This window comes from Dipodomys spectabilis, unplaced genomic scaffold (genome assembly GCF_019054845.1).
Source record: "Dipodomys spectabilis isolate Male_0828 unplaced genomic scaffold, ASM1905484v1 ptg000422l, whole genome shotgun sequence".
Taxonomy (NCBI): Eukaryota; Metazoa; Chordata; class Mammalia; order Rodentia; family Heteromyidae; genus Dipodomys; species Dipodomys spectabilis.
The window spans coordinates 6,870,681-6,894,112 of record NW_024871099.1 but is presented as its reverse complement, the minus strand read 5'-3'; the positions used below and the strand labels follow the sequence as shown (position 1 = coordinate 6,894,112).

The 23,432-nt window shown below is 49.0% G+C and overlaps 2 protein-coding genes across 2 annotated transcripts; both read left to right on the top strand.

The window, feature by feature from the left end:
* Nucleotides 1–280: 280 nt before the first annotated feature.
* Nucleotides 281–9,237, top strand: LOC122097569 (cytochrome P450 2A5). Its single transcript, XM_042668153.1, has 9 exons — nt 281–494; nt 1,075–1,237; nt 1,771–1,920; nt 2,951–3,111; nt 4,126–4,302; nt 6,150–6,291; nt 7,599–7,786; nt 8,295–8,436; nt 9,035–9,237. Exons 1-9 carry the CDS (start codon nt 315–317, stop codon nt 9,214–9,216), a joined length of 1,485 nt encoding a protein of 494 aa, XP_042524087.1. The 5' UTR covers nt 281–314; the 3' UTR covers nt 9,217–9,237.
* Nucleotides 9,238–12,081: 2,844 nt separating this feature from the next.
* On the top strand, nt 12,082–22,245 carry LOC122097570 (cytochrome P450 2A13-like). Its single transcript, XM_042668154.1, has 9 exons — nt 12,082–12,263; nt 14,090–14,252; nt 15,326–15,475; nt 15,950–16,110; nt 16,420–16,596; nt 18,721–18,865; nt 19,269–19,456; nt 20,538–20,679; nt 21,799–22,245. The coding sequence occupies exons 1-9, from the start codon at nt 12,087–12,089 to the stop codon at nt 21,978–21,980; spliced, it is 1,485 nt and encodes a 494-aa protein (XP_042524088.1). The 5' UTR covers nt 12,082–12,086; the 3' UTR covers nt 21,981–22,245.
* The last annotated feature ends 1,187 nt before the right edge of the window (nt 22,246–23,432 follow it).

The following is a 23,432-nucleotide window of genomic DNA, read 5'->3' as shown; positions in this document are numbered from 1 at the left end:
TCTGTCTAAAGCTCCAGGAACTCTACCCAAGATTTTGAAGGTAATAGATCCACAGTCTTGGGGTACTTTCTCCTCAAATGCCACCAACCCAACCTGCTCCCAGTTAATCTCTGAGGTTTTCTCCTCCCCTGCTCACTGGCTACATCTCAAACTAGGTGGGGTGCATGGTAGGGGAGAAGGGAGGAAGGAGGTCTCGTGTAAAGAAAACGAGACAGTTATGCAATTAAGGTCAAAGGCCAGCCTTCCACAGAGTATAAAGGCAGCCCAAACACCTGCTCAGCCACCACCATCTGACTGGCACCCTGGCTGCCACCATGCTGGCCTCAGGCATGCTGCTGGTGGCTGTGCTCACCTGTCTGACTGTCATGGTGTTGATGTCTGTCTGGCGGCAGAGGAAGCTCTCAGGAAAGCTGCCTCCAGGCCCCACACCATTGCCCTTCATTGGAAACTATCTGCAGCTCAACACGGAGCAGATGTACAACTCTCTCATGAAGGTGCATTGGGGATGGGAGATGGGTGGGATGGGGTGGTGGGAAAGAACTGCCCAGATTCACTGGGCACAGGCCACGGACTGGACAAGCCAGAGTCTTAAATGGGGGATTTTTTTTTCTTGGACAGTGGGGAGTGGTGAGGGTACCTTTAGAAGCCAATTTCTAGCCAGGTACCGTGGCTCACATCTGTCATCTTAGCTACTTAGATGACTCACATCTGAGTTCAAAGCCAGCCTAGCCAGGAAAGTCCATTAGAAGATTATCTCCCATGAACCATTGGAAAACCTGAAGTGGGGCTGTGGCTCTAAGTGGCAGAGCACTAGCCTTGAGCGAAAAAGAGCTCATGGACAGAGCCCATGCCCTGAGATCAAGCTCCAGGATAGGAATCCAAAAATAAAAACAGATGTGTGTGTGTGTGTGCGTGCGTGTGTGTGTGCGTGCATACGTATGTATTTTCTGAGCAGGAAAATATGACCTATGGGGATACTCAATCTGTTGACTTGGCCAGAGTTTGGGGGGGAATCAAAACCAATACACCTTGGTACTTGGCTCCTTAAATTATTCCCATTCACCCTTCCCCCAGATGAGTGATCGCTTCGGTCCAGTGTTCACGGTTTACCTGGGCCCTCGGCGGGTCGTGGTGCTGTGTGGCCAGGATGCCGTGAAGGAGGCGCTGGTGGACCAGGCGGAAGAGTTCAGTGGGCGCGGGGAGCAGGCCACCTTCGACTGGCTCTTCAAAGGCTATGGTGAGCGGGGTGCATGTCATCGTGTAAAGGGATGTGTGGCCTCAGTTTCCCCAGCCTTTCTCCTCTGGATCTTTCAAGTTTCTGCCTTGCCTCATGTCCTCCCGGCATCTTCCCACCTCACCTTCCCGTTCTCTGTGGACAAAAATAATTCACTGTTTTTCACTTCAAGTCACCTCCCCTCTTTCTGCCTCTCCCCTCCCTCTTCCTCTCCCCTTTCCAACTCCCTCCATTGGCCCATCTCTGTGCCTGGGGGAGGTGGAGGCTGTCTCCCCTTTGCTGTGTCTTGGCCTGTCTCCCTTCTCTGTCTCTTTCTGATGATCTGCAGATCTTTGGCACGCTGAGTCTGAGGTTTTCTTTTCTAGCTCCTTAGTGTTGTCTCTTTTACCTATAGGGTTTCCTTCTTCTCTTGTCTTCTGTACAACCTGGCCTTCTGGCCTCCCTGCTCCTGCAGTGTTCCCAGGGGTGCCTTGTGGGTCCCCCCATATTCTATGGGTCACCTGGGTCTGACACCACCCCCCTCCCGCCTTCCTCAGGAGTGGCTTTCAGCAATGGGGAGCGGGCCAAGCAGCTGAGGCGCTTCTCCATCACCACGCTGCGGGACTTTGGCGTGGGCAAGAGAGGCATCGAGGAGCGCATCCAGGAGGAGGCAGGCTTCCTCATCCAGGCACTGCGGGACACGCACGGTGGGTGTGGAGGGGGCAGGGGGAGGAAGGGGAGGTTGATCACCCAGTTTGGTTCCCCAACCTCCAATGCTTTCCACCCCTGCAGACCTGTTATGACCTCAGTGCAATAAAATCCATGAAGGCATGATTAAGGGTGACAAAGAAGTTTTATTAGTCAGTCTGCAACTGCTTCGTCCTAAGCTACCTTAGAACTAGGAACAGCTGCAACATCCAAGAGGAAGAGCTTCTTTCTCTTCTTCCTTCCTCCAGGCCTCTCCTCTCCTCGGGCCTCTCAGCAGGCCTAACCTCTCTGAAGGCTTCCTCTTCTCCTTAGGCCTCTCAGCAGGCCTCTTCCCTCCTTAGGCCTCACCGCTCCAGAGGCCTCATCTCTCCATCAGTCTTGCCGCTCCTCAGGCCTCTCCTTTCCTCAGGCCTCTCCACAGGCCTCACCTCTCCTCAGGTCTCTCAGCAGGCCTGGCCTCTCCACAGGCTTCCTCCTCTCCACATGCCCCTCCCCAGGCCCAGGCATTCCTTAGGCCTCTCCACTGGTTTGGGCACTGCTCCGCTCTGGAAAGTGCTTCTTGCAGCCTGTCTCTCTTTCTGTCCCATATGTATGTGTATACACACACACACACACACACATATATAACTGGTGCCCTGCCCACTGCCCAACAGCTCCCTTTGATGCCACACCCCTCTCAAGCAGCTTGGCTTGTGTGGTGATGATGTCAGCGCAGGATTGGACTTCTTTCCCTCTGGTTCTCACACCTCTCACCCTCCTCCCTGCAGACCTCCACCTTCTACCCTTGCAGACCCCAACCTCCACCCCTGCAGAACCCTACTCTCCACCTCTGCAGACCACCCTCCCACCTCTACTCTTTCAGTCCCCTCACCCTCCAACCTTGCAGGCCCTTCCATAGACCCTCCATCCCAGCAGGGGTCTTCATAGATGCCCTGCCCATCGCAGGCAAACGCCTTCCACCCCTGCAGACTTCCCCCTCCCCCCCCCCCTGCACGTACCTTCATAAATCCCTCACTCTCCACCCTGCAGGCACCTTCATAGATCCCACCTTCTACCTGAGCAGAACGGTCTCCAATGTCATCAGCTCCATTGTCTTTGGGGACCGCTTCGACTATGAGGACAAGGAGTTCCTGTCTCTCCTGCGAATGATGCTGGGCAGCTTCCAGTTCACAGCCACCTCCACTGGGCAGGTAACCCATGCCACACCCTGCCCCAACTCTATGAGCAAAATCCAGGTCAGAAAAATAACTTGAGAATAGCCAGGACACATTCCTGTCATCCTAGCTGCTCAGGAGGTTGAGATCTGAGGATTGCAGTATAAAGCCAGCCCAGGCAGGAAGGTCTCTGAGGCTCTTATCTCTAATTAACCACCAGAAAGTCAGAAGTGGAGCTGTGGCTCAAAATGGGTAGAGTGCTAGCCTTGAGCAAAAGAGCTCAGAGACTGTGCCCAGACCCTGAGTTCAAGCCCCACAGCTGACAAAACAAACCTGAAGGCCAATGACTCAAGCCTGTAATCTCAGCTATTCAGAGGCTAAGATCTGAAAATCAATGTTTGAAGACATGCTGGGCAGGAAATTCTGTGAGATTCTTATGTCCAATTAACCAGTAAAAAGCTATAAAGTGGAGCTGTGGCTCAAGAGGTAGAGCACCCGGGCAGTGGCAACACAGTCACGAGCCCAGGACTGGGCAGTGTGCATCTGTCAGAGACCATTCAGTTGGTTTGGTGCCACCTCACAGCCCAGGAGTCGAGTGGGTAGTGGTGCCCACGCTTTTACCAGCAGGCTCTGTTTTCAGGCCATGGTGGAAATGTCCAGGTGTCCTCAGAGATCTGTGTATTAGAGACTTGTTCTAGGTCCTAACATAACTGTTCAGGTGTACAAAAGGTGGGGGCTGCTTTTGAGGAGGCCTTGGAGGCAGGAGGATGGTAGATGGGGACCCCATGGCCTGGGGGAGGGCAGTGACAATTGGGATAGGGGTGTGATTTTGCCCTTGTTCTATTGGAGATTGAACTCAGGCCTTGTGCATATTAAGTAAGCATTCATTATTTTATTTATTCACTCATTTATGTGAGGTAGAGTTGCTTCAAATGAAACCCTTCCTGACTCTATTTCCAGAGAGGCTGGGATTCCCAGTATGCGCTACACCACCTGGTGAATGTCTGTCTTTTCTCTGCTTTCTCTCTCCACCCCTCTCCCTCACTCCAGCTCTATGAGATGTTCTATTCTATCATGAAGCATCTGCCAGGACCACAGCAACAGGCTTTTAAGGAACTGAAGGGGCTCGAGGACTTCATAACCAAGAAGGTGGAACAGAACCAGCGCACCCTGGACCCCAACTCCCCACGAGACTTCATCGACTCCTTTCTCATTCGCATGCAGGAGGTGTGTGCCAGAGGTGGACGGAGAGGGAAGGAGGGAAGTTCAATGTTGTGCAGAGGAGACTCAGACTGGGCTGGGGGGGAGAAGAGAACTATGTGAATTATATAAATTATCCTCAATGTTGATCATAATGAACATGGGTGTTCATCTACAGAGCCCTCATCCACAAAGAAGATAATCACAACCAACTCTACTGCATTATCTATGCTAGGCATTTGTTGTTGTTGTTGTGGGGCTTGAACTCAGGGCCTGGGTGCTGTCCTTGAGCTCTTTTGCTCAAGACTAATGCTCTACCACTTGAGCCACAGCATCACTTCTGGCTTTTGAGTGGTTCATTGGAGAGAAGAGTTTTATGGGGACATTTTTGCCCAGGCTAGCTTCAAACCATGATCCTCAGATCTCAGCCTCCTGAGTAGCTAGGATTATAGGCATAAGCCACCAGTGCCTGGCTATGCTAGGCATTATTTAGTGCCCATAAGAACCTTTTGTGTAGGTGTGTATGTTTGTGTGTGTGTCGTTGTGTGTGTGTGTGTGTGTGTGTGTGTGTGTGTGTGTGTGTGCACTGTTCCTGAACTTCTTTTACTCAAGGCTAGCACCCTACCATTTGAGCCACAGCCCCTACTTCCAGGGTTTTTTTTCTTGTTCACTGGAGATAAGAGTCTCACAGACTTTCCTGTCCAGGCTAGCTTCAAACAGAAAATCCTTAGAGCTCAGCCTCCTGAGCAGCTATGATCACAGGCATGTACCACCAATACCCATCATAGCTGTTGAATGAAATTATATTAGGATCACAATGAGGAATCGCAGCCCAGGGAGTGTTGGTGATCTGCCTGAGCTCACATAGAATGGAAGCTGTGCCATCTGGCTTACTCCTGGTCTGTCTCTGAGGCTGGTGCTTGAAGCTACCACACCAAATGAGAGGAGTGGTCTAGAGTTCAAGCCCTAGTACTGGCACACACACACACACACAAATCAGATGATCAGGGGTTGGAGGCCTGGCTCAGTTGGTAGAGCACCAGCCAATGAGCAAAATCATCAGGTACCAAGTTTCAGTCTCAGTTTCCAATCTTAGAAAGAAAAAACAGCTGGGCGCTGGTGGCTCTCATCTATAATCCTAGCTACTCAGGAGACTAAGATCTGAAGATCATGGTTTAAAGCCAGCCTGGACAGAAAAGTCTGTGATGCCCTTATCTCAAAAACTAGAAGTGGAGCTTTGACTCAAAGTGGTAGACTGCTAGCCTTGAGTGAAAGAGCTCAGGGACAGTGACTAGCTCCTGAGTTCAAGCCACAGGACCAACAAAATCAATCAATCAATCAACCAATCAACCGGAGAGTCAGCTATGCGATGGTGAGAGGTGCATTTTGGACAGCAGAATCCTGGGAAAAATTCTTTTTTTTTTTTTTGTCGGTCGTGGGGCTTGAACTCTGGGCCTGGGCGCTGTCCCTCAGCTCTTCAGCTCAAGGCGAGCGCTCTACCACTTGAGCCACAGCGCCACTTCTGGCTTTTTCCATTTAAGTGGTGCTAAGGAATCAAACCCAGGGCCTCATGCATGCGAGGCAAGCGCTCTACCACTGAGCCACCTTCCAGCCCTCCCCCTCTTTCTTTTATGTCTGTCATGGGGCTTGAACTCTGGGCTTGGGCACTGTCCCTCCACTCTTTAGCTCAAGATGAGCACTCTACCACTGAGCCACCTTCCTAGCCCTCCTGGGCAAAATTATGCAAACTGGACAGAGCCTGGCAGATTCATTTTCCACCTGGACCTTACAGAACTAGACCCCAAGGGAACCTTCCAGAAGACCCTTCTAAGGCATGGGACGCAGGGTAAACTTGAGGGCCTTTCTCCCCACAGGAGAAGAAGAACCCCAACACAGAATTCTACATGAAGAACCTGGTGCTCACCACACTGAACATCTTCTTTGCGGGCACAGAGACCGTCAGCACCACCTTGCGTTATGGCTTCCTGCTGCTCATGAAACACCCCAATGTGGAGGGTAAGGCTGGGTAGGGGTAGGGACAGAGAAGTGGGAGATGGGGAGCCCAGGCCCTAAAAGCTCCCCTAGGTCAGCTGCAATGTTCTCAGGGTCCAAGACCCTCACTTGGGCTTTGCTATAATCAAGACAAGAGAGTTAGATTGTAGACTTAGCTGTTAAAGTCTTAGCTATGAAAACATTGGTAGCTGGACAGTGGTGGTTCATGCCTGTCATCCTCGCTACTCTGGAGGCTGAGATCTGAGGACTATGATTCAAAGCCAGCCTGGGCAGGAAAGGCCATGAGATTCTTATATCCAATGGACCACCAGAAAACTGGAAGTAGAGCTGTGGCTCAAGGTGGTAGAGTGCTAGCCTTGGCTAAAGGGCTCAAGGTGGTAGAATGCTAGCCTTGAGCTAAAGAGCTCAGGGACAGTACCAAGGCCCGGAGCTCAAGCCCCTCAACTTACAAAAAAAATTGGTGCTACCTGAACTGATTAGTAAGTTGCTGATCTGAAGGACAGAGGACCCCACTGCCTCCTTCTCCAAACCACACCCCTAAGACTCCTCCCTCAATACCGACAGAACAATGAGCTAATGGCTAATAGCTGCTGTGAATGAATGCTGAGCTCTATGCCCATCATTCATTGTCCCAAGGCCTGCACTTAGTTTTTCTTCTTTCTTCTCTTTCTTTTTTCCTTCCTTCTTTCTTTCTCTTTTCTTCCTTTTCTTTCTTTCTTTCTTTTTCTTTCTTTCTTTCTCTCTTTTTTTTTTAATTATTTGTTGGTTGTGGGTCTTGAACTCAGGGCCTAAGCGCTGTCCCTGAGCCCTTTCACTCAAGGCTAGAATCTACCACCTGAGCCACAGCTATACTTCTAATGGGTCGTTGGAGATGAGAGTATCATGGACTTTCCTGCCTTGGTTGGCTTTAAGCCCCTGATCCTCAGCTTCCTGAGGAACTAGGACAGGGCACCAATGCCTGGCACTTTTAATTTTGTTTGACCCTCATCCTTGCTTCAAAGACCTCAGGTATCAGCCGGGCACCTGTGGCTCATGCCTGTAATCCTAGCTACTCAGGAGGCTGAGATCTGAGGATCACAGTTCAAAGCCAGCCGGGGCAGGGAAGTTCATGAGACTCTTATCTCCAATGAACTACCAGAAAACGGGAAATGGCACTGTGACTCAAGTTGTAGAGCACTTGCCTTGAGCTGAAGAGCTCAGGGACAGCGCCCAGGTACAGAGTTCAAGCCCCACAAATGACAAACAACAACAACAACAACAACAAAAGACTTCAAGTATCTAAACACATTTCCCCTTTCCCCACTCCCCAGCCAAAGTCCATGAAGAGATTGATCGGGTCATTGGCAAAAACCGGCAGCCCAAGTTTGAGGATCGACTGAAGATGCCCTACACAGACGCTGTGATTCATGAGATCCAGAGATTTGGAGATATGATCCCCATGGGGCTGGCCCGCAGGGTCACCAAGGACACCAAGTTCCGGGAGTTCCTCCTGCCCAAGGTGCCACTTGCCCACCCCTGGGACCCCGGCACCCCAAATCCCTAACAGGCACGACTCCCTGGCTTCCCATCTTAATCAAAGACTCCCTCACCCACGCTGTCCCTTCTTTCCTACTGAGAGACTTCTGTACATTAGCTCCCCACAACCCCACCTGGCCCCCAACTTCCCCTGCTCAGGAGATCCAAGCCTGGCCTTGAATCTTCCTAAATCAAGAGATAGAAATCCAGGTCCTGGTGAATCAAGCCTGTCACTCATAGGCTTCCGGGGGCTTGAACTCAGGGCACACTCACTGTCCTTGAGCTCTTTTTGTTCAAGGCTAGTACTCTACCACTCTGAGCCACAGCGCCACTACCGTGAGACTCATCTCTGCAGTTAACCACCAAACATGCTCCACCCTCCACTCCCACAGTTCCACTTCCTGGCCCCTCCTACCATTGTCCAAGGGGAGTTTCAGCACATTCATTTTTCCATCTGCATATCTCACTCTCCCTGCTCCTCTTCTTTTCAGGGTACCGAAGTGTTCCCCATGCTGGGCTCTGTGCTGAGAGACCCCAAGTTCTTCTCCAACCCCCGAGATTTCAACCCTCACCACTTCCTGGATGACAAGGGACAGTTTAAGAAGAGTGATGCTTTTGTTCCATTTTCCATCGGTGAGTGACCAGCGTTGGCCACCAGCTCATGGCTCACAGCTGTGTGGGCCAGCCCTCTTACTGAGCTACTGCCTCACTAATACCTTTCTCCGTCTTGGAAGTTCCTCCTCACACCTGTCCTTTCTAGCTACTCAGGAGGCTGAAAGCTGAGGATTGTGGTTCAAAGCCAGTGCAGGCAGGAAAGTCTTTGAGACTCTTAACTCCAATGAACCACCAGAAAACTGGAAATGATGCTATAGCTTAAAGTGGTAGAGCACTAGCCTCGAGTGAAAAAGCTTAGGGACAGCACCCAGACCCTGAGTTCAAGCTCTACAACTGACCAAAAAAACATACTGTAAGTGGAGCCAACTTTGAGGGGAAAAGCTAAAGGAAAATGCCCAGCCTCCTCATGGACTAGGGAAACTGAGGCTCAGAAAGAATGAGAACCTTCATAGAAAGTCTCACAGGCAAGAATTTTACACACACACACACACACACACACACACACACACACACACACACACGTCCCTTAGAGAACTCAGCTGGGAATTTAGGGGTTTGGGGGTGACATCGCAGAGAGAGTTGGCTTCACCCCTGCCCTCTCTCCTCTCCTCTGCAGGAAAGCGGTACTGTTTCGGAGAAGGCCTGGCTAGAATGGAGCTCTTTCTCTTCCTCACCACCATCATGCAGAACTTCCGCTTCAAGTCTACGCAGGCTCCCCAAGACATCGACGTGTCCCCCAAATGTGTGGGCTTTGCCACCATCCCACCCACCTATACTTTAAGCTTCCAGCCTCGCTGAGCCCCAGGGGATGTGCAGGGGGGGGTGGGGAGGGAGAGAAGGGGATGGGGGAGTCAGGGGGACTGAGGGAAAGGTAGGGGCCTGGGACACTGTGGGGGGGAGGGCAAAAATGAGGGGGGAAGGGAGGGTATCAAATGGGAAGAGGAAACAGGCCAGATTGCTGACCTTGCTAAGAAGATGGCCGCTTCCAAAATGGGATGTCAGAAAGGGAATTTTTATGTTGCAAAGAGTAATAAAAAATAAATCAGTTCTTATTTATTGAGGGAAGGTTGTTTGTCTAATTCATATCTGGGGTCTGATGATGTCTGTGCACACCACCCGTGCAAAGGGAGCAGCAAAAAGCTGGTAGTGGAGGCGTGGCTCAAGCGGCAGAGTGCTAGCCTTGAGCAAGAAAGCTGAAAGACAAGCAAGCACCGGGCTTTGACTTTAAGCTCCATGAGTGGGGGGCAGGGGAGGAGGAAGGGAGGAAGTAAGGAAGCCAAGAAAAATAAATCACCAGAAGCTTTAATGCCAGAAGAGGATGTTCAGTGTGAGAGTGGCATCTCTGATGTCACGCAAGGTCACTTTCAAAGGCCAGTAGTGGAAGAAACACATTGCTGCCTTTCTGCCTCACAGTGCCATCCCAGAGTGTGTTAGAACTACTGCAGGCACCAGCCATGACTCTTCTGCTCCCCCTCCTGGTCCATCCAGGTATTGCCCAGCATGGACAGAAACTTTACCCAATGTCTTATCATTTCTAAAAATTATTATCAAAAAAAGAGAGAGAGGGGCTGGGAAGGTGGCTCTGTGGTAGAGTGCTTGCCTCACATGCACAATGCCCTGGGTTCAATTCCTCAGCACCACATAAACAGAAAAGGCCAGAAGTGGTGCTGTGGCTCAAGCGGTAGAGCACTAGCCTTGAGCTGAAGAGCTGAGGGACAGCACCCAAGCCCAGAGTTCAGGCCCCACAACCAACCACAACAATAACAAAAGAAAGACATTACCTAATACAGACAGTAACTCCAAAATATAATAAAATAAAACCTATTATCTTGGGGCTGGAGGGTGTGGCTCAAGTAGTAGAGTGTCAGATACTGAGTTTGAGTTTGAGTTCCACTATCAGTGTGTGTGTGTGTGTGTGTGTGTGTGTGTGTGTGTGTGTGTGTCACACACACCAGTCCTGAGGCTTGAACTCAGAGCCTGGGCACTGTCTGAGCTTTTGTGCTCAAGGCTAGTGCTCAACCACTGAGCCACAGTTCTATTTCTGGCGTTTTAAATTTTCAGTAGTTAATTGGCAGTTAATCCTGCCTGGGCTGGTTTTGAACCATAATCTTCAGATCTCAGCCTTCTGAGTCGCTTCTATCTTAATTTTTAACTTTATAGTCTATTTTACATTATTCTTGATGCTTTCTCACATTTGAATATACCATTCTTCAGGCAGATGGATAGAATATAGCATAGAAGACACAGAATAGGGTTTCATAAACTTCCATCTATCTGATTCAACAAGTTAATAAGATTTAGTAAGAGAGAGAGAGTTGCTCTTAAACAATTCATGTTCCAAGATTTAGTAAGAGACAATTGCTCTTAAACAATTCATGTCCCAAGAATCACTGAGAAATGACTTCTCCAATCTTTTCTTGCTATGTAAGAAAAAGAGAAGCAAAACAAGTACAGGCCTGGGGTTAGCCAAAGGCAGACAGGTAGCTGACCACACCACTCAACTCCTCCCTCTCTCCCTTTCCAAAATCAACAAGTAACTTGCCTATATTGTTGGGTGTTTTGTTCTCTGCACTTTGGCCCTCCCCACTGGCCCCAGAAAGATAGCAGAACTGGTGCCTCTCCCCCCTGCCTGCCTCTTTGGAGAAGAAGAAAAGGAAGAAGAGTAAGAAGAGGAAGGGGAAAGGGAGAGAGAAAGGGAGGAGTGGAAGTGGAGGTAGAAGAGGGAGAGGCAGGAGAGGAGGGAAAAGGAGAAATTTCAGTTAGAGCTCCTTACAACCACAGCTATCATCTATAATCTTAGCATCTCCCTCCCTGACTTTTTTTATGCCAGTCCTGGGGCTTGAACTCAAGGACTGTACACTGTCCAAGCTTTTTTTTTTCCTCAAGGCTAGTGCTCTAACATGTCTGCCAGGGCCCCACTTCCTTCTTTGGTAGTTTATGGAAGATGAGAGTCAAGAGTCTGGCTTTGGGGCTGGGAAGGTGGCTTAGTGGTAGAGCGCTTGCCTTGGATGCATGAGGCCCTGGGTTCGATTCCTCAGCACCACATAAACAAAAAGAAAAAAGCCGGAAGTGGCATTGTGGCTCAAGTGGTAGAGCGCTGGCCTTGAGCTGAAGAGCTGAGGGACAGTGCCCAGGCTGAGAGTTCAGGCCCCATAACTGGATCCAAAAAGAAAAAATTTTAAAAAAAAAAGAGTCTGGCTTTGAACTGGGATACTCAGATCTCAGTCTCCTGAGTGGCTAGGATTACAGGTGTGCACTATCATCGCCTGACTTTTCCTTTCATGATCCTGTCCCTCTCATGGAGAGATTCCCAACCCATCCTGTCCACACTGCCAATAAATCTAAGGATTTCAGTTCTGCTGTGGAGCCCCTAAATCCATATCTCTGAGGTCTGTCTTCAGTCTGGGGTTCCAAGTCCTGTCTCAGGCATCAGCCACACAGCTTTCAAAATCTCCACTCTACCAGCAATCAACTCAGCCTGGAGCTCCGGAACCTGTGTGTGCCTTGTCCTTCCCCAATGTGGGTGTTTCAAGGTATGTGGGGGGGAATGAGATTGAGCAATAAAGTGACACATTAAATAAATAGGAGCAAAGGCCTCCCCTTCTATCCTCAAAAAGCCTAAACACACACTGCCCCAGCCATCCCTGCCTGTCGCCTCCACCGCCACCATGCTGGCCTCAGGCATGCTTCTGGCGGCCATCCTGGCCTGCCTGAGCGCCATGGTGCTGATGTCTGTCTGGGACCAGAAGTTCTGGATGAAGCTGCCTCCTGGCCCCACCCCACTGCCCCTCATTGGGAATTACCTCCAGCTGGACACGGGAGACATGTACAATGCCCTTATGAAGGTACGGCCTGGCAGGGAGAAGGGTCATGCCTGGAAGATATAGAATTTGCCTCCGTTTCACCTGGCTACATTGGCAGAATATTGGTAGGGTAAACCAGAGGGTTAGCCAGAGTTTGGCAGATTGAGTGGATGAATGCAAGCCAGGAACAACCAGGTCTTTGGATGTTCCATTCCTTGCTTTTCAACATCAGATTGAGTGGGGCACCATTTATTTGATCTCATGCCTGTGTCATCCTAGCAACTCAGGAGGCTGAGATCTGAGGATTGCAGTTCAAAGCAGCCCAAGCAGGAAAGTCCGTAAGACTCTTTATCTCCAGTGAACCACCAAGAAAGCCAGAAGTGGAGCCGTGGTTCAAGTGGTAGAGCACCAACCTTGAGAGAAAAAAAGGCAAGAAAGATGGGGTTGGAGGCATGGCTCCATTGGTAGGGGGCTAGCTAATAAGTAAATGCATCAAGTACCCAGTTTGAGTCCCAGTCTCAGACCAAAAAAAGAAAAAAAAGAGAGAGAGAAAGAAACAAAGAAAGAAAGAAACAAAGAAAAGAAGGAAGGAAGGAAGGAAGGAAAGAAGGAAGGAGGGAGGGAAGGAAGGAAGGAAGGAAGGAAGAGCTGGGAGCTGGTGGCTCACGCCTGTAATCCTAGCTCCTCAGGAGGCTGAGATCTGAGGATCACAGTTCAAAGCCAGCCTGGGCAGGAAAGTTTGTGAGACTCTTTTTTTTTTGGGGGTCCGGTCGTGGGGCCTGAACTCTGGGCCTGGGCCCTGTCCCTCAGCTCTTCAGCTCAAGGCTAGCACTCTACCTCTTGAGCCACAGCAACACTTCCAGCTTTTTTCTTTTTGTTTATGTGGTGCTGAGGAATTGAACCCAGGGCCTCAGACATGTAAGGCAAGCGCTCTACCACTGAGCCACCTTCCCAGCCCTGTGAGACTCTTATCTCCAATTAACCACCAGAAAATTGGAAGTGGCACTGTGGCTCAAGTAGTAGAGCGCTCACCTTGAGGTGAAGAGCTGAGGGACAGTGCCCAGGCCTCATGACAGAAAAGAAAGAAAGAAAGAGAGAGAAAGGAAGGAAGGAAGGAAGGAAAGAGGGAGAAAGAAAGAGAGAGAAAAAGAAAAAGACAGCGAAAGAGAGGGAGGGATGGAGGAAGGGAGAGAGAGAAAGAAAGAAAGAAAAAGAAAGAAAGAAAGAGAAAGAAAGAAAGAAAGAGAAAGAAAAGAAAGAGAGAAAGGAAGAGAGAGAAAAAGAAAAAGACAGCGAAAGAGAGGGAGGGATGGAGGAAGGGAGAGAGAGAAAGAAAGAAAAAGAAAGAAAGAAAGAAAGAGAAAGAAAAGAAAGAAAGACAGACAGACAGACAGAAAGAAAGAAAGAAAGAAAGAAAGAAAGAAAGAAAGAAAGAAAGAAAGAAAGAAAGAAAGAAAGAAAGAAAGAAAGGGGGCTGGGAAGGTGGCTCAGTGGTAGAGTGCTTGCCTTGCATGCCTGAGGCCCTGGGTTCGATTCCTCAGCACCACATAAGCAAAAAGAAAAAAGCCGGAAGTGGCGCTGTGGCTCAAGTGGTAGAGCGCTAGCCTTGAGCTGAAGAGCTGAGGGACAGCACCCAGGCCCAGAGTTCAGGCCCCACAACCGGACCCAAAAAAAAAAAAAAAAAAAGAAAGAAAGAAAGAAAGAGAAAGAAAAGAAAGAAAGCCAAGCAAGAACATGAGGCCTTGAGTTCAAGGTCCAGTAGCAGCATGCATGGGTGCATGCACACACAGGACATAGGTCAGAACTGACTTCTGGGGGGACACGGCCTGTGAGCCAAAGCGATCTCCACTCCCTTCATGCCCCTTCAGGTCGGTGAGCGCTATGGCCCCGTGTTCACCATCCACCTGGGGATCCGCCGTGTCGTGGTGCTGTGTGGGTATCAAACTGTGAAGGAGGCGCTGGTGGATCAGGCGGAGGAATTCAGCGGGCGAGGCCAGCAGGCCACTTTTAACATGCTCTTCAACGACTACGGTGAGGGAGCCATCACTGGTGGACAGTGTAGCCAGAGCTTCCTAATGGCCTCGTTTTGCCCTGTTCTCCGCTGGTGTCTCTCTGTCCATCTCTGTGCCCATCCAAGGTCTATGATCTTGTGCATCCCATTTTCTCCCTGTCTCTACCTCTGTCTCTCTCTCTCACACTAGGTATCTTTTCTTTCTTAGAAACTCTTGAGAAACCATGTCAGCTCTGGTAGCTCATGCCTGTAGTCTGAGCTACTGGGTTTCAGAACCACAGTCCAAAGCCAACCAAATCCAAGATTGTTATCTCCAATGAACCAGAAAAAAAACAAAACAAAACAGAAATGGAGCTGTGACTCAAGTAGTAAAGCAATAATTGTGAATGGATAAAGCTGATAGGACTCAGGCCCTAAGTTTGAGCTGAGAAGTGGCACAAAATATTTAAAAATAAGAAGAAGAGGAAGAAGGACAGGAAGGAGGGGAAGAGGAGGAGGAAGAGGAGGAGGAGGAGGAGGAGGAGGAAAGAACTTTTTGAGAGCCTCCCTATTGGAATCTAGCTTTTTCCTCCTTTTCCTCATGTTTTTGTGATTTGGTCATGCTCAGATTCTCTATTTCCCCAAAATTCTTTGTCCCTTCCCCCTTTTCTCCTCCTGAATCTCATGCAAAATCATCTTGAATGTTCCCATACTTCGATTTCCCAGAAATAACCTCTCCTCTTCCCAGACCTTCTCTGGGTCCTCTTCCCTGATTTCTGCTTCTTGTCCAACTCAGTATGGAAAATGTCACACACTTTGTACCCGTGCCAGATCTCTACCATCTTAGCCCCTTCTTTCCCTCTTCCCTTCCTTCTTCCCTTCCCTTTCTGCACTGGAGTAGCTCTGAATCTCTCTTACTACTTCAGTCTTCCCTTCCCTATCTTCCTCCATCCTCCCTTTCCCTCCTCCCCTTCCTCTCCCTCTTCTTCCTCGGTCTCCCTCCCCCCACCTTTGCCCTTCTTCCTCTCAGGCTCCCTCACTCGGGAGGTGGGTAGCCCCCCATGCCCTCCCAGTCCCCCTCCCCCGTGACCCCCCCACACACCACCTCTTCCAGGCGTAGCTCTGAGCAACGGGGAGCGCGCCAAGCAGATGCGGCGCTTCGCCATCTCCACACTGCGGGACTTTGGTGTGGGCAAGCGCGGCATCGAGGAGCGCATCCAGGAGGAGGCAGGCTTCCTCATCAAGACCTTGCGGGGTACCCAAGGTGAGCCATGGCCGGGCCAAGGGGGGGGGTCCCCTGACTTGTTGGGCGAAAGGGAAACAAAACATTGTGACTGGGCATATGGGGCTCACAGCCAGGCCTGCGCTGCACTGCGAGGCCTGGAACTCGGGGTCAGAAGTTTGGTGCTCCTCAAATGCTCGACTGACACAGCCCACCAAGGTAACTTTTTTTTCTTTTGTCAGTCGTGGGGCTTGAACTCTGGGCCTGGGCGCTGTCCCTCAGCTCTTCAGCTCAAGGCGAGCACTCTACCACTTGAGTCACTGCACCACTTCTAGTTTTTTGAGTGGTTTACTGGAGATAAGCGTCTCATGGATTTTCCTGCCCAGGCTGGCTTTGAACCATGATCCTCAGATCTCAGCTTCCTGAGTAGTTAGGATGACGGGCGTGAGCCACCAATGCCCTCCTGGCTTCAAGTTGACTGTTCTCATCTTTCCTTAACCCTGCCTACCCCTCCAGGTGCCTTTGTTGACCCTACCTACTACCTGAGCCAAACTGTCTCCAATGTCATCAGCTCCGTGGTGTTTGGGGACCGCTTTGACTATGAGGACAAAGAGTTACGGTCCCTGCTAAAGATGATGATGGTGATCAACGCATTTGCAGCTTCTCCTGTGGGCCAGGTGACCAGTGCCCGCTCTGCCTACTGTATGCACCACCATGCCTGCTAATGGCTTGAACTCAGGGCCTGGGCACAGTTCCTGAGCTTTTTCACTCAAGGTAGTGCTCTACCACTTGAACCACAGCACCACTTCTGGCTTTTCAGTGATTCATCGGAGATACCAGTCTCACAGACTTTCCTGCCCTGGGCTGGCTTTGAACCACAAGTCTTCAGATCTCAACCTTCTGAGTAGCTGGGATGCCAGGCGTGAGCCACCAGCGCCCATTTTAATTGTCTTTCTTTCGTATCTCCTCTTCTTCCCACCCTCCAGATCTATGACATGTTCTATTCCATCATGAAACACTTTCCAGGGCCACAGAGAAAGATCATTAAAAGCATTCGGGGGCTAGAGGACTTCATAATCAAGAAGGTGGAACAGAACCAGCGCACCCTGGACCCCAACTCCCCACGAGACTTCATCGACTCCTTCCTCATCCGTATGCAGGAGGTACTGCCAGTAGCATCCCCTGGGGGTGGGGGGCAGGGAGAACTAGGAAAGAAGGAAGCCAAGAAGAAGGAAATCAGGCTAGGGAGTGTAGAGGAGAAAGGCCCAATCAAATGTGGCCCCGTGCTAATCATCCTCACACTCCCTCTCATAATTAAACATCCTGGTTCCAGGTGCCACTGACTCACACCTGTCATCCTAGCCACTCAGGAGGCTGAGATCTGGGGATCATGGTGCAAAGCTAGTCTGGGCAGGAAAGTCTGTGAGATTTTTATCTCCAATGAACCACTAAAAAGCCAGAAGTAGAGCTGCAGCTTAAGTGGTAGAGCGCCAGCCTTGAGCAAAACCACTAAAGGATCATGCCCAAGCTCTGAGATGAAGCCCCAGTATCTACACACACACACACACACACACACACACACACACACACACACACACACCACTTTCATCTACTAAGCCCTTGGTATAGGACATGGGTAAGCAAACCCTCACAAGAACCATGTTTACAAGACACCACCGTGTGCATGGTGTTATTTTAGCTTGCTTGCTTGCTTGCATGCTTGCTTGCTTTTGTATGTGTGAGTGCCATACTGAGGCTTGAACTCTGGGCCTGGATGCTGTCCAACTTTCCCACTCAAAGCTAGTGTCCTGCCACTTGAGCCATAGCTCCACTTTCGGCTTTCATTGATTATTTTTTGCTGATTAAGTGGAGATAAGAGTTTTATTAATGGTACTTTCCTTGCCTGGGCTGGCTTCGAACTGACACCCTACAGATCACAGCCTCCTGAGTAGGTAGGATGACAGATGTGAGCCACAGCACCTGGCCTCTTGACCCCAGTTTTACAGAGGAAGGACGTACAGCCCAGAGACGGTAATGCCTTCCCTAGGCACACACGGAGAGCGTGAACCCTAGCTCCTCCCAACTCTATGGCTCTAAGCCTTTTAGGCTCTATTCTGTCTTCTATTTCTTGATATCAGATACACCTGGGGGGCCAGGTGGCCTGGCTTTACAGGTGACCTGACATGGGAGGCTCACACCCTAATCTGTATGACAGTCTCTCATCTGGGAACAAAACAAAAGTTGAGGATTTATGAAATCTGATGGTTAAAGGATTTGGAAATGTTTTAAGGTACTTAAAGGAGTCAGATGCTATCACAGAAAGTTCTGTCTCAGAGAAAGTGTCTCTATATCACCCTCACGGTGACATACCTGCCCTTCTTTTACCTAGGCCCTCCCTTGCTTTCTAAATACCCTGACCATTTACAGTAACAACAGCCAGGCATCAGTGGCTCATGCCTATAATTTCAGCTACTCAGGAGGCTGAGTTTCAAGGGTCATGGTTCAAAGCCAGAAGGGGCAGGAAAAGCTGTGAGACTTTCATCTCCAGTTAACCAACAAAACAGAACAGAATAGAACTGGAGCTGTGGAGCATTAACCTTTGAGCACAAAAGCTCAAGGTCAATGCTCAGGCCCTGAATTCAAACCCTAGGACTGGCACAAAAACAACTGACCAGGAAAAAAAAATGAGTAACAACCAAAGGACAAAGGACAGATATTTGGGGTTTGTTTGTTTGTTTTTGTCAGTGGTGGGGCTTGAGCTTGGGCCTGGGTGCTGTCCCTGAGCTCTTCAGCTCAAGGCTAGCGCTTTACCAATTGAGCCACAGCACAATTTCCAGTGTTCGGTGCTTAACTGGATGTAAGGGTCTCACAGACTTTCCTGACCAGGCTGGCTGTGAACCTCCTGAGTAGCCAGGATTACAGGTGTAAGCCACTAGCACCTGGCAGGACAGGTAGTTTCAGCTTGGCAGAAAAGCACAGCCAGGAGCCAGGACAGTGGAGCAAGCCTGGCAGATCTAGAATTCATCTTTCTAAGGATCATGGTTCAAAGCCAGCCCAAGTAGGAAAGTCCATGAAACTCTGATCTCCAATGAACCACCAAAAAAGCCAGAAGGGGAGTTATGACTCAAGTGATCGAGTGCAGGTAGTGAGCAAGAAAGAAAATCAGGGACAGTGGCCAGGCCCCAGGACACACACACACACACACACACACACACACACACACCATCAGAATGAACCCAAGATGGCATTTGATAGACAGATTCAAGCTGAGGCCTCTCTTCCTGCAGGAGAAGCAGAAAAACCCCAACACAGAGTTCTCTATGAAGAACCTGGTGATGACAGCACTGAGTCTCTTCTTTGCAGGCTCCGAAACGGTCAGCTCCACGCTCCGTTATGGCTTCCTGCTGCTCCTGAAACATCCCGAGGTGGAGGGTAAGGCTGAAGGACAACAGGAAGCCGGGGACTCCTTCCGTAGGCCCTCCAAACTTCTCTGACACCGGGGCATGCCCACAAGCATTGATCCTCAGACATGCCCTGCTTTGCATAGTTGCGGATTGTAAGTTGTCAAAATGGCACACGTTCCTGGTCAATTAGAGATCTAGGTTGAAAATCAAATATGAAGCCAGGTGCTGGTGGCTCCTGTGTGTAATCCCAGCTTATTCAGGAGGCTGAGATCTGAGGATCATGATTGGAAGCCAGCCCAGGCAGGAAAGTGTGAGACTCTTTATCTCCAGTGAACCACCCAAAAGCCGGAATTGGTGCTGTGGCTCAAGCGGTAGGGCGCTCTTTGGACTCTCGTCCTTGCACCCCTAAACACACACCCCTTCTGCATCAGCCAAAGTCCATGAAGAGATTGACCGGGTGATCGGAAGGAACCGGCAGCCTCAGTTCGAGGATCGCCACAAGATGCCCTACACAGAGGCGGTGATCTACGAAATCCAGAGATTCGCCAACTTTGCCCCCATGGGCATCCCTCGCCGGGTCACCAAGGACACCAGATTCCGAGGCTTCTTCCTCCCTAAGGTGCACACCTCCCCACTCCCCGGGACCCCAGAACGAGTTTCCACCCGCAGCTTTCAAACCCTCACTCCATTTTCTCACCCACCAATTCCTGACCCTCCATGTCACCCCAGAGGTCGCTCTCAGACTCATCCTGCTATTCTCTCCCCCCCCCCTGCCATCTGAATGTCTCAAGGGGGATTTGACCCCCTGGTTCCCAGCTCCCTGTCTTGAGACAGGTAACCCTCCTAGTCCAGTCCCCTCAAAAAAAAATTCCTACCTTGAAAGATACCAGCTGCAACTGGGTGCCAGTGCTCACCTCTGTAATCCCAGCTACTCAGGAGGCCAAGATCTGAGGATGGCGGTTCCAAGCCAGCCAGGGCTGGAACACCCATGAGACTTGGATCTCCAGTTAACCAGCAAATAGCCAGAAGAGGAGCTGTGGCTCAAAGTGGTAGAGCACTCGCCTTGAGCAAAAAAGCTCAGAGACAGCACCTAGGCCCTGAGTTCAAACCTCAGTACTGGCATCAAAAGAAAAGCCAGGACTGGGCATTGGTGGTTCATGTCTATAATCCCAGCTACTCAGGAAGCTGAGATCTGAGGATCATGGTTCAAAGCCAGCCCGGGCAGGAAAGTCCATAAGACTCTTACCTCCAATGCATCACCAGAAAACCGGAAGTGGAGCTGTGGCTCAAATGGTAGAAGTCTAGCCTTGTGTGAAAAAGCGCAGGGGCAGTGCCCAGTCTCTGAGCTCAGGCCCCAGGACCAGTGTACCTGTGAACACACACACACACACACACACACACACACATACACACAGCATGTGCCAGTGAGTCCCAGACCCTCTGCTTCAAGAGATCCAGACCTTATATTTCCCATGTGTGTGCCTCAGGGACATAGTGATCCTGCTCCTACAAATTCCCTTCCTCATGGACCCCCCGCCCAGCTCCACTGGCTGCTTCTGTTTCTCTTCACCTGGGTCTCTGCAACTTCCCACCCTCCCACCATCTCTACTAGAGTCTCTGCCTTGAGCACACTAATCGTTTAATCTTCCTAATCAAATCTCCCTTTCTCTTCCTCCTCCTCCTCTTCCTCCTTTTTTCAGGGTACTGAAGTGTTCCCCATGCTGGGCTCTGTACTGAATGACCCAAAGTTCTTCCCCAACCCTGGAGATTTCAACCCTCATCACTTCCTGGATGACAAGGGACAGTTTAAGAAGAGTGATGGTTTTATTCCCTTTTCCATTGGTGAGTGTCCAGTGTTTGCCACCAGGCCATGGCCCACAGCAAAGGGGTCAACTGTATAGGCAAGTCCCCTCTCTGAACTATGGCCTCATTAATACCTTTCTCCGACTTGGAAGTTCCTCTTGCAGCCAACTAGGAGAATCACAAATAAGTGTAAAGTGCCAAGCATTTATATACAGGACAAAAGTAATATGCAAACCCCTTTCATAGATGGGCAGGGATGGGGGGAGGGATCAAGGGTCAGTTAGTCATCAGTCTTTCCAAAGACACAACCAATTCTTCCAGCTCTTTGAAAGGGGATGGGATCTGGGTGCTGATGGCTCACACTGGTCACCCCAGCTCCTCAGGAGGCTGAGATCTGAGGATCGTGGTTCAAAGCCAGCTGGAAGAGGAAAGTCCATAAGACTCTTATCTCCAATGAACCACTGAGAGCCAGAAGTAAAGGTGTGTCTCAAGTGGTAGATTGCTAGATTTGAGGGGGAAAAAAAAGCTAAGGAAAAGTACCAAGGTTCTGAGTTCAAGACCCAGGACTGACACAAGAGAAAAGCAAGAAAGAGAAGGGGTGAGGGAGGGAGCAAAGGAGGGAGAGTGCTTGCCTAGCATGCATGAGGCCCTGGTTTGGATTCCTCAGCACCACATAAACAGAAAAGGCCGGAAGTGACCCTGTGGCTCAAGTGGTAGAGTGCTAGCCTTAAGCAAAAGAAGCTCAGGGACAGTGCCCAGGCCCTGAGTTCAAGCCCCAGGACTGGCAAATAAACAAAAAAAAGGACGAAAAGAGAAGAGAGAGGGAGGGAGAGAAAGAGGGAAGAAAAGGAAGGAAGGAAGAAAAGGAAGGAAGGAAGGAAGGAAGGAGAGAGGGAGGGACATGGTAGCACAGTGGTCTTATTGAGTGTATTTTGGATACAGGTGTCTAGATTTCCCATTGCTCCAGCTTGGCATGGACCACCCCATCTCTTATATGAGGGACTCTGGGCTCAGAGAGACTTAGAACCTTGTGGAAAGTCTCTCCGAGATTTAGAGCCCCCTCCCCTCCTCTATGGAATGCAGCTGGAGGCTCCATATTGAAACTAGGCCCCAGGGAGTTGGCTTCACCCCTGCTCTCCTCCCTCTTCTCCTCTGCAGGAAAGCGGTACTGCCTGGGAGAAGGCCTGGCTAAAATGGAGCTCTTTCTCTTCCTCACCACCATCTTGCAGAACTTCCGCTTCAAGTCCCCAAAGGCTCCCCAGGACATCACAGTGGCCCCTGATTCCTTCGGCTTTACCAGAATCATACCGAAATACACCTTGGGTTTTCTGCCTCTCTGAGCCAGGCTTGTGCCCAGGAAGGAAGTGTGGGTGGGGCTGGGGGAAAATAGAGGGCAGAGAGTGGACCAGATGCATAGGAGAGGAAGAAAGAATAAGAGTGAGAAGGGGAGGGATAAATGAGAACGCTGGAAGAGATGACCTTGATCTAGGTATATTTTATTCATAAACTGCTTTGTCACATGGCAACTCCTTTGTACAACTACTTAAAGATAATTTTTAAAGAGTAAAGAATAAAAAGAAAACATACCTTGAAAAGGAACAGAAGAGGGAGAATGTATTCTATTGAGGAAGAATATCAATAATTATAGGTAGTAATAATAATAAATAACACTAATAATAGACACAAGAAGCTACTAGTAATAATAATAGGTATTTTTCATCATGCAAGTCAGCTCTATGCTACAAATAGCTTATGATCCTCTCACTTGAGTGTTTGCAACCCATGCGAAGTGTTCCAGCGTGCTTTAAAAGAAACAAAGCTGCCAGGCACTGATGGCTCACACCTGTCATCCTGGCTACTCAGGAAGCTGAGATCCGAGGATCACAGTTCAAAGGCAGCCCTGGCAGAAAAGTCCATGAGACTCCAATGAACAAGCAAAAAGCCAGAGTTATTTTAACGATAATGAAAAAATGTTATGAAGTTGGGCATTGGATCCACAAACCATGTGAATATAAAAGTCATTAAATCATACATATTAAGTGGGTAAATCATATGATATATGAATTATAGCTCAATAAAACTTTTTTTAAATGGGAAAAAAAGCCAGAGATGGAAGTGTGGCTTAAGTGGTAGAGCACTAGCCTTGAGGAAAAGAGCCAAGCAATAGCTGAGGCCTTGAGTTGAAGACTGTGTACTAGAACACACACACACACACACACACACACACACACACACACATTTCAAAACAGAACAGGATATGATCAAAACTAGCACATAAAACAAAACTCAGAATTTCATTAGCTCCCTGGGAGATATAGATAAACTGATCAATCGATAGATCAATAGATAGATATCCCAACTATATATTAGTCATTACTACATATTATATTCTATACTGTATGTAATAATATACAATGTATATCATTTTAATATAGCATAATTTACATTAAATATATAATCATTTGTGTAATATAATATGTTATATTTAATAAATATACTATAACAGAATAAATTACATATACTAGGATATATTTATACTATATAATAGTATATAGTATCATAGCATATAATACATATTACATAATAGTATATGCTATATACTAGTATGTATAGTATACTATTATATGCTGCACAATATATTATATATAGCATGTATATAATATAATATAATATATATAATGTATAATGTATATAATATATATATATAAATATATATATAATAAATATATATTATATATATATATAATAAATATATAATGTATATAATATAATATAATAACATTATATTATAA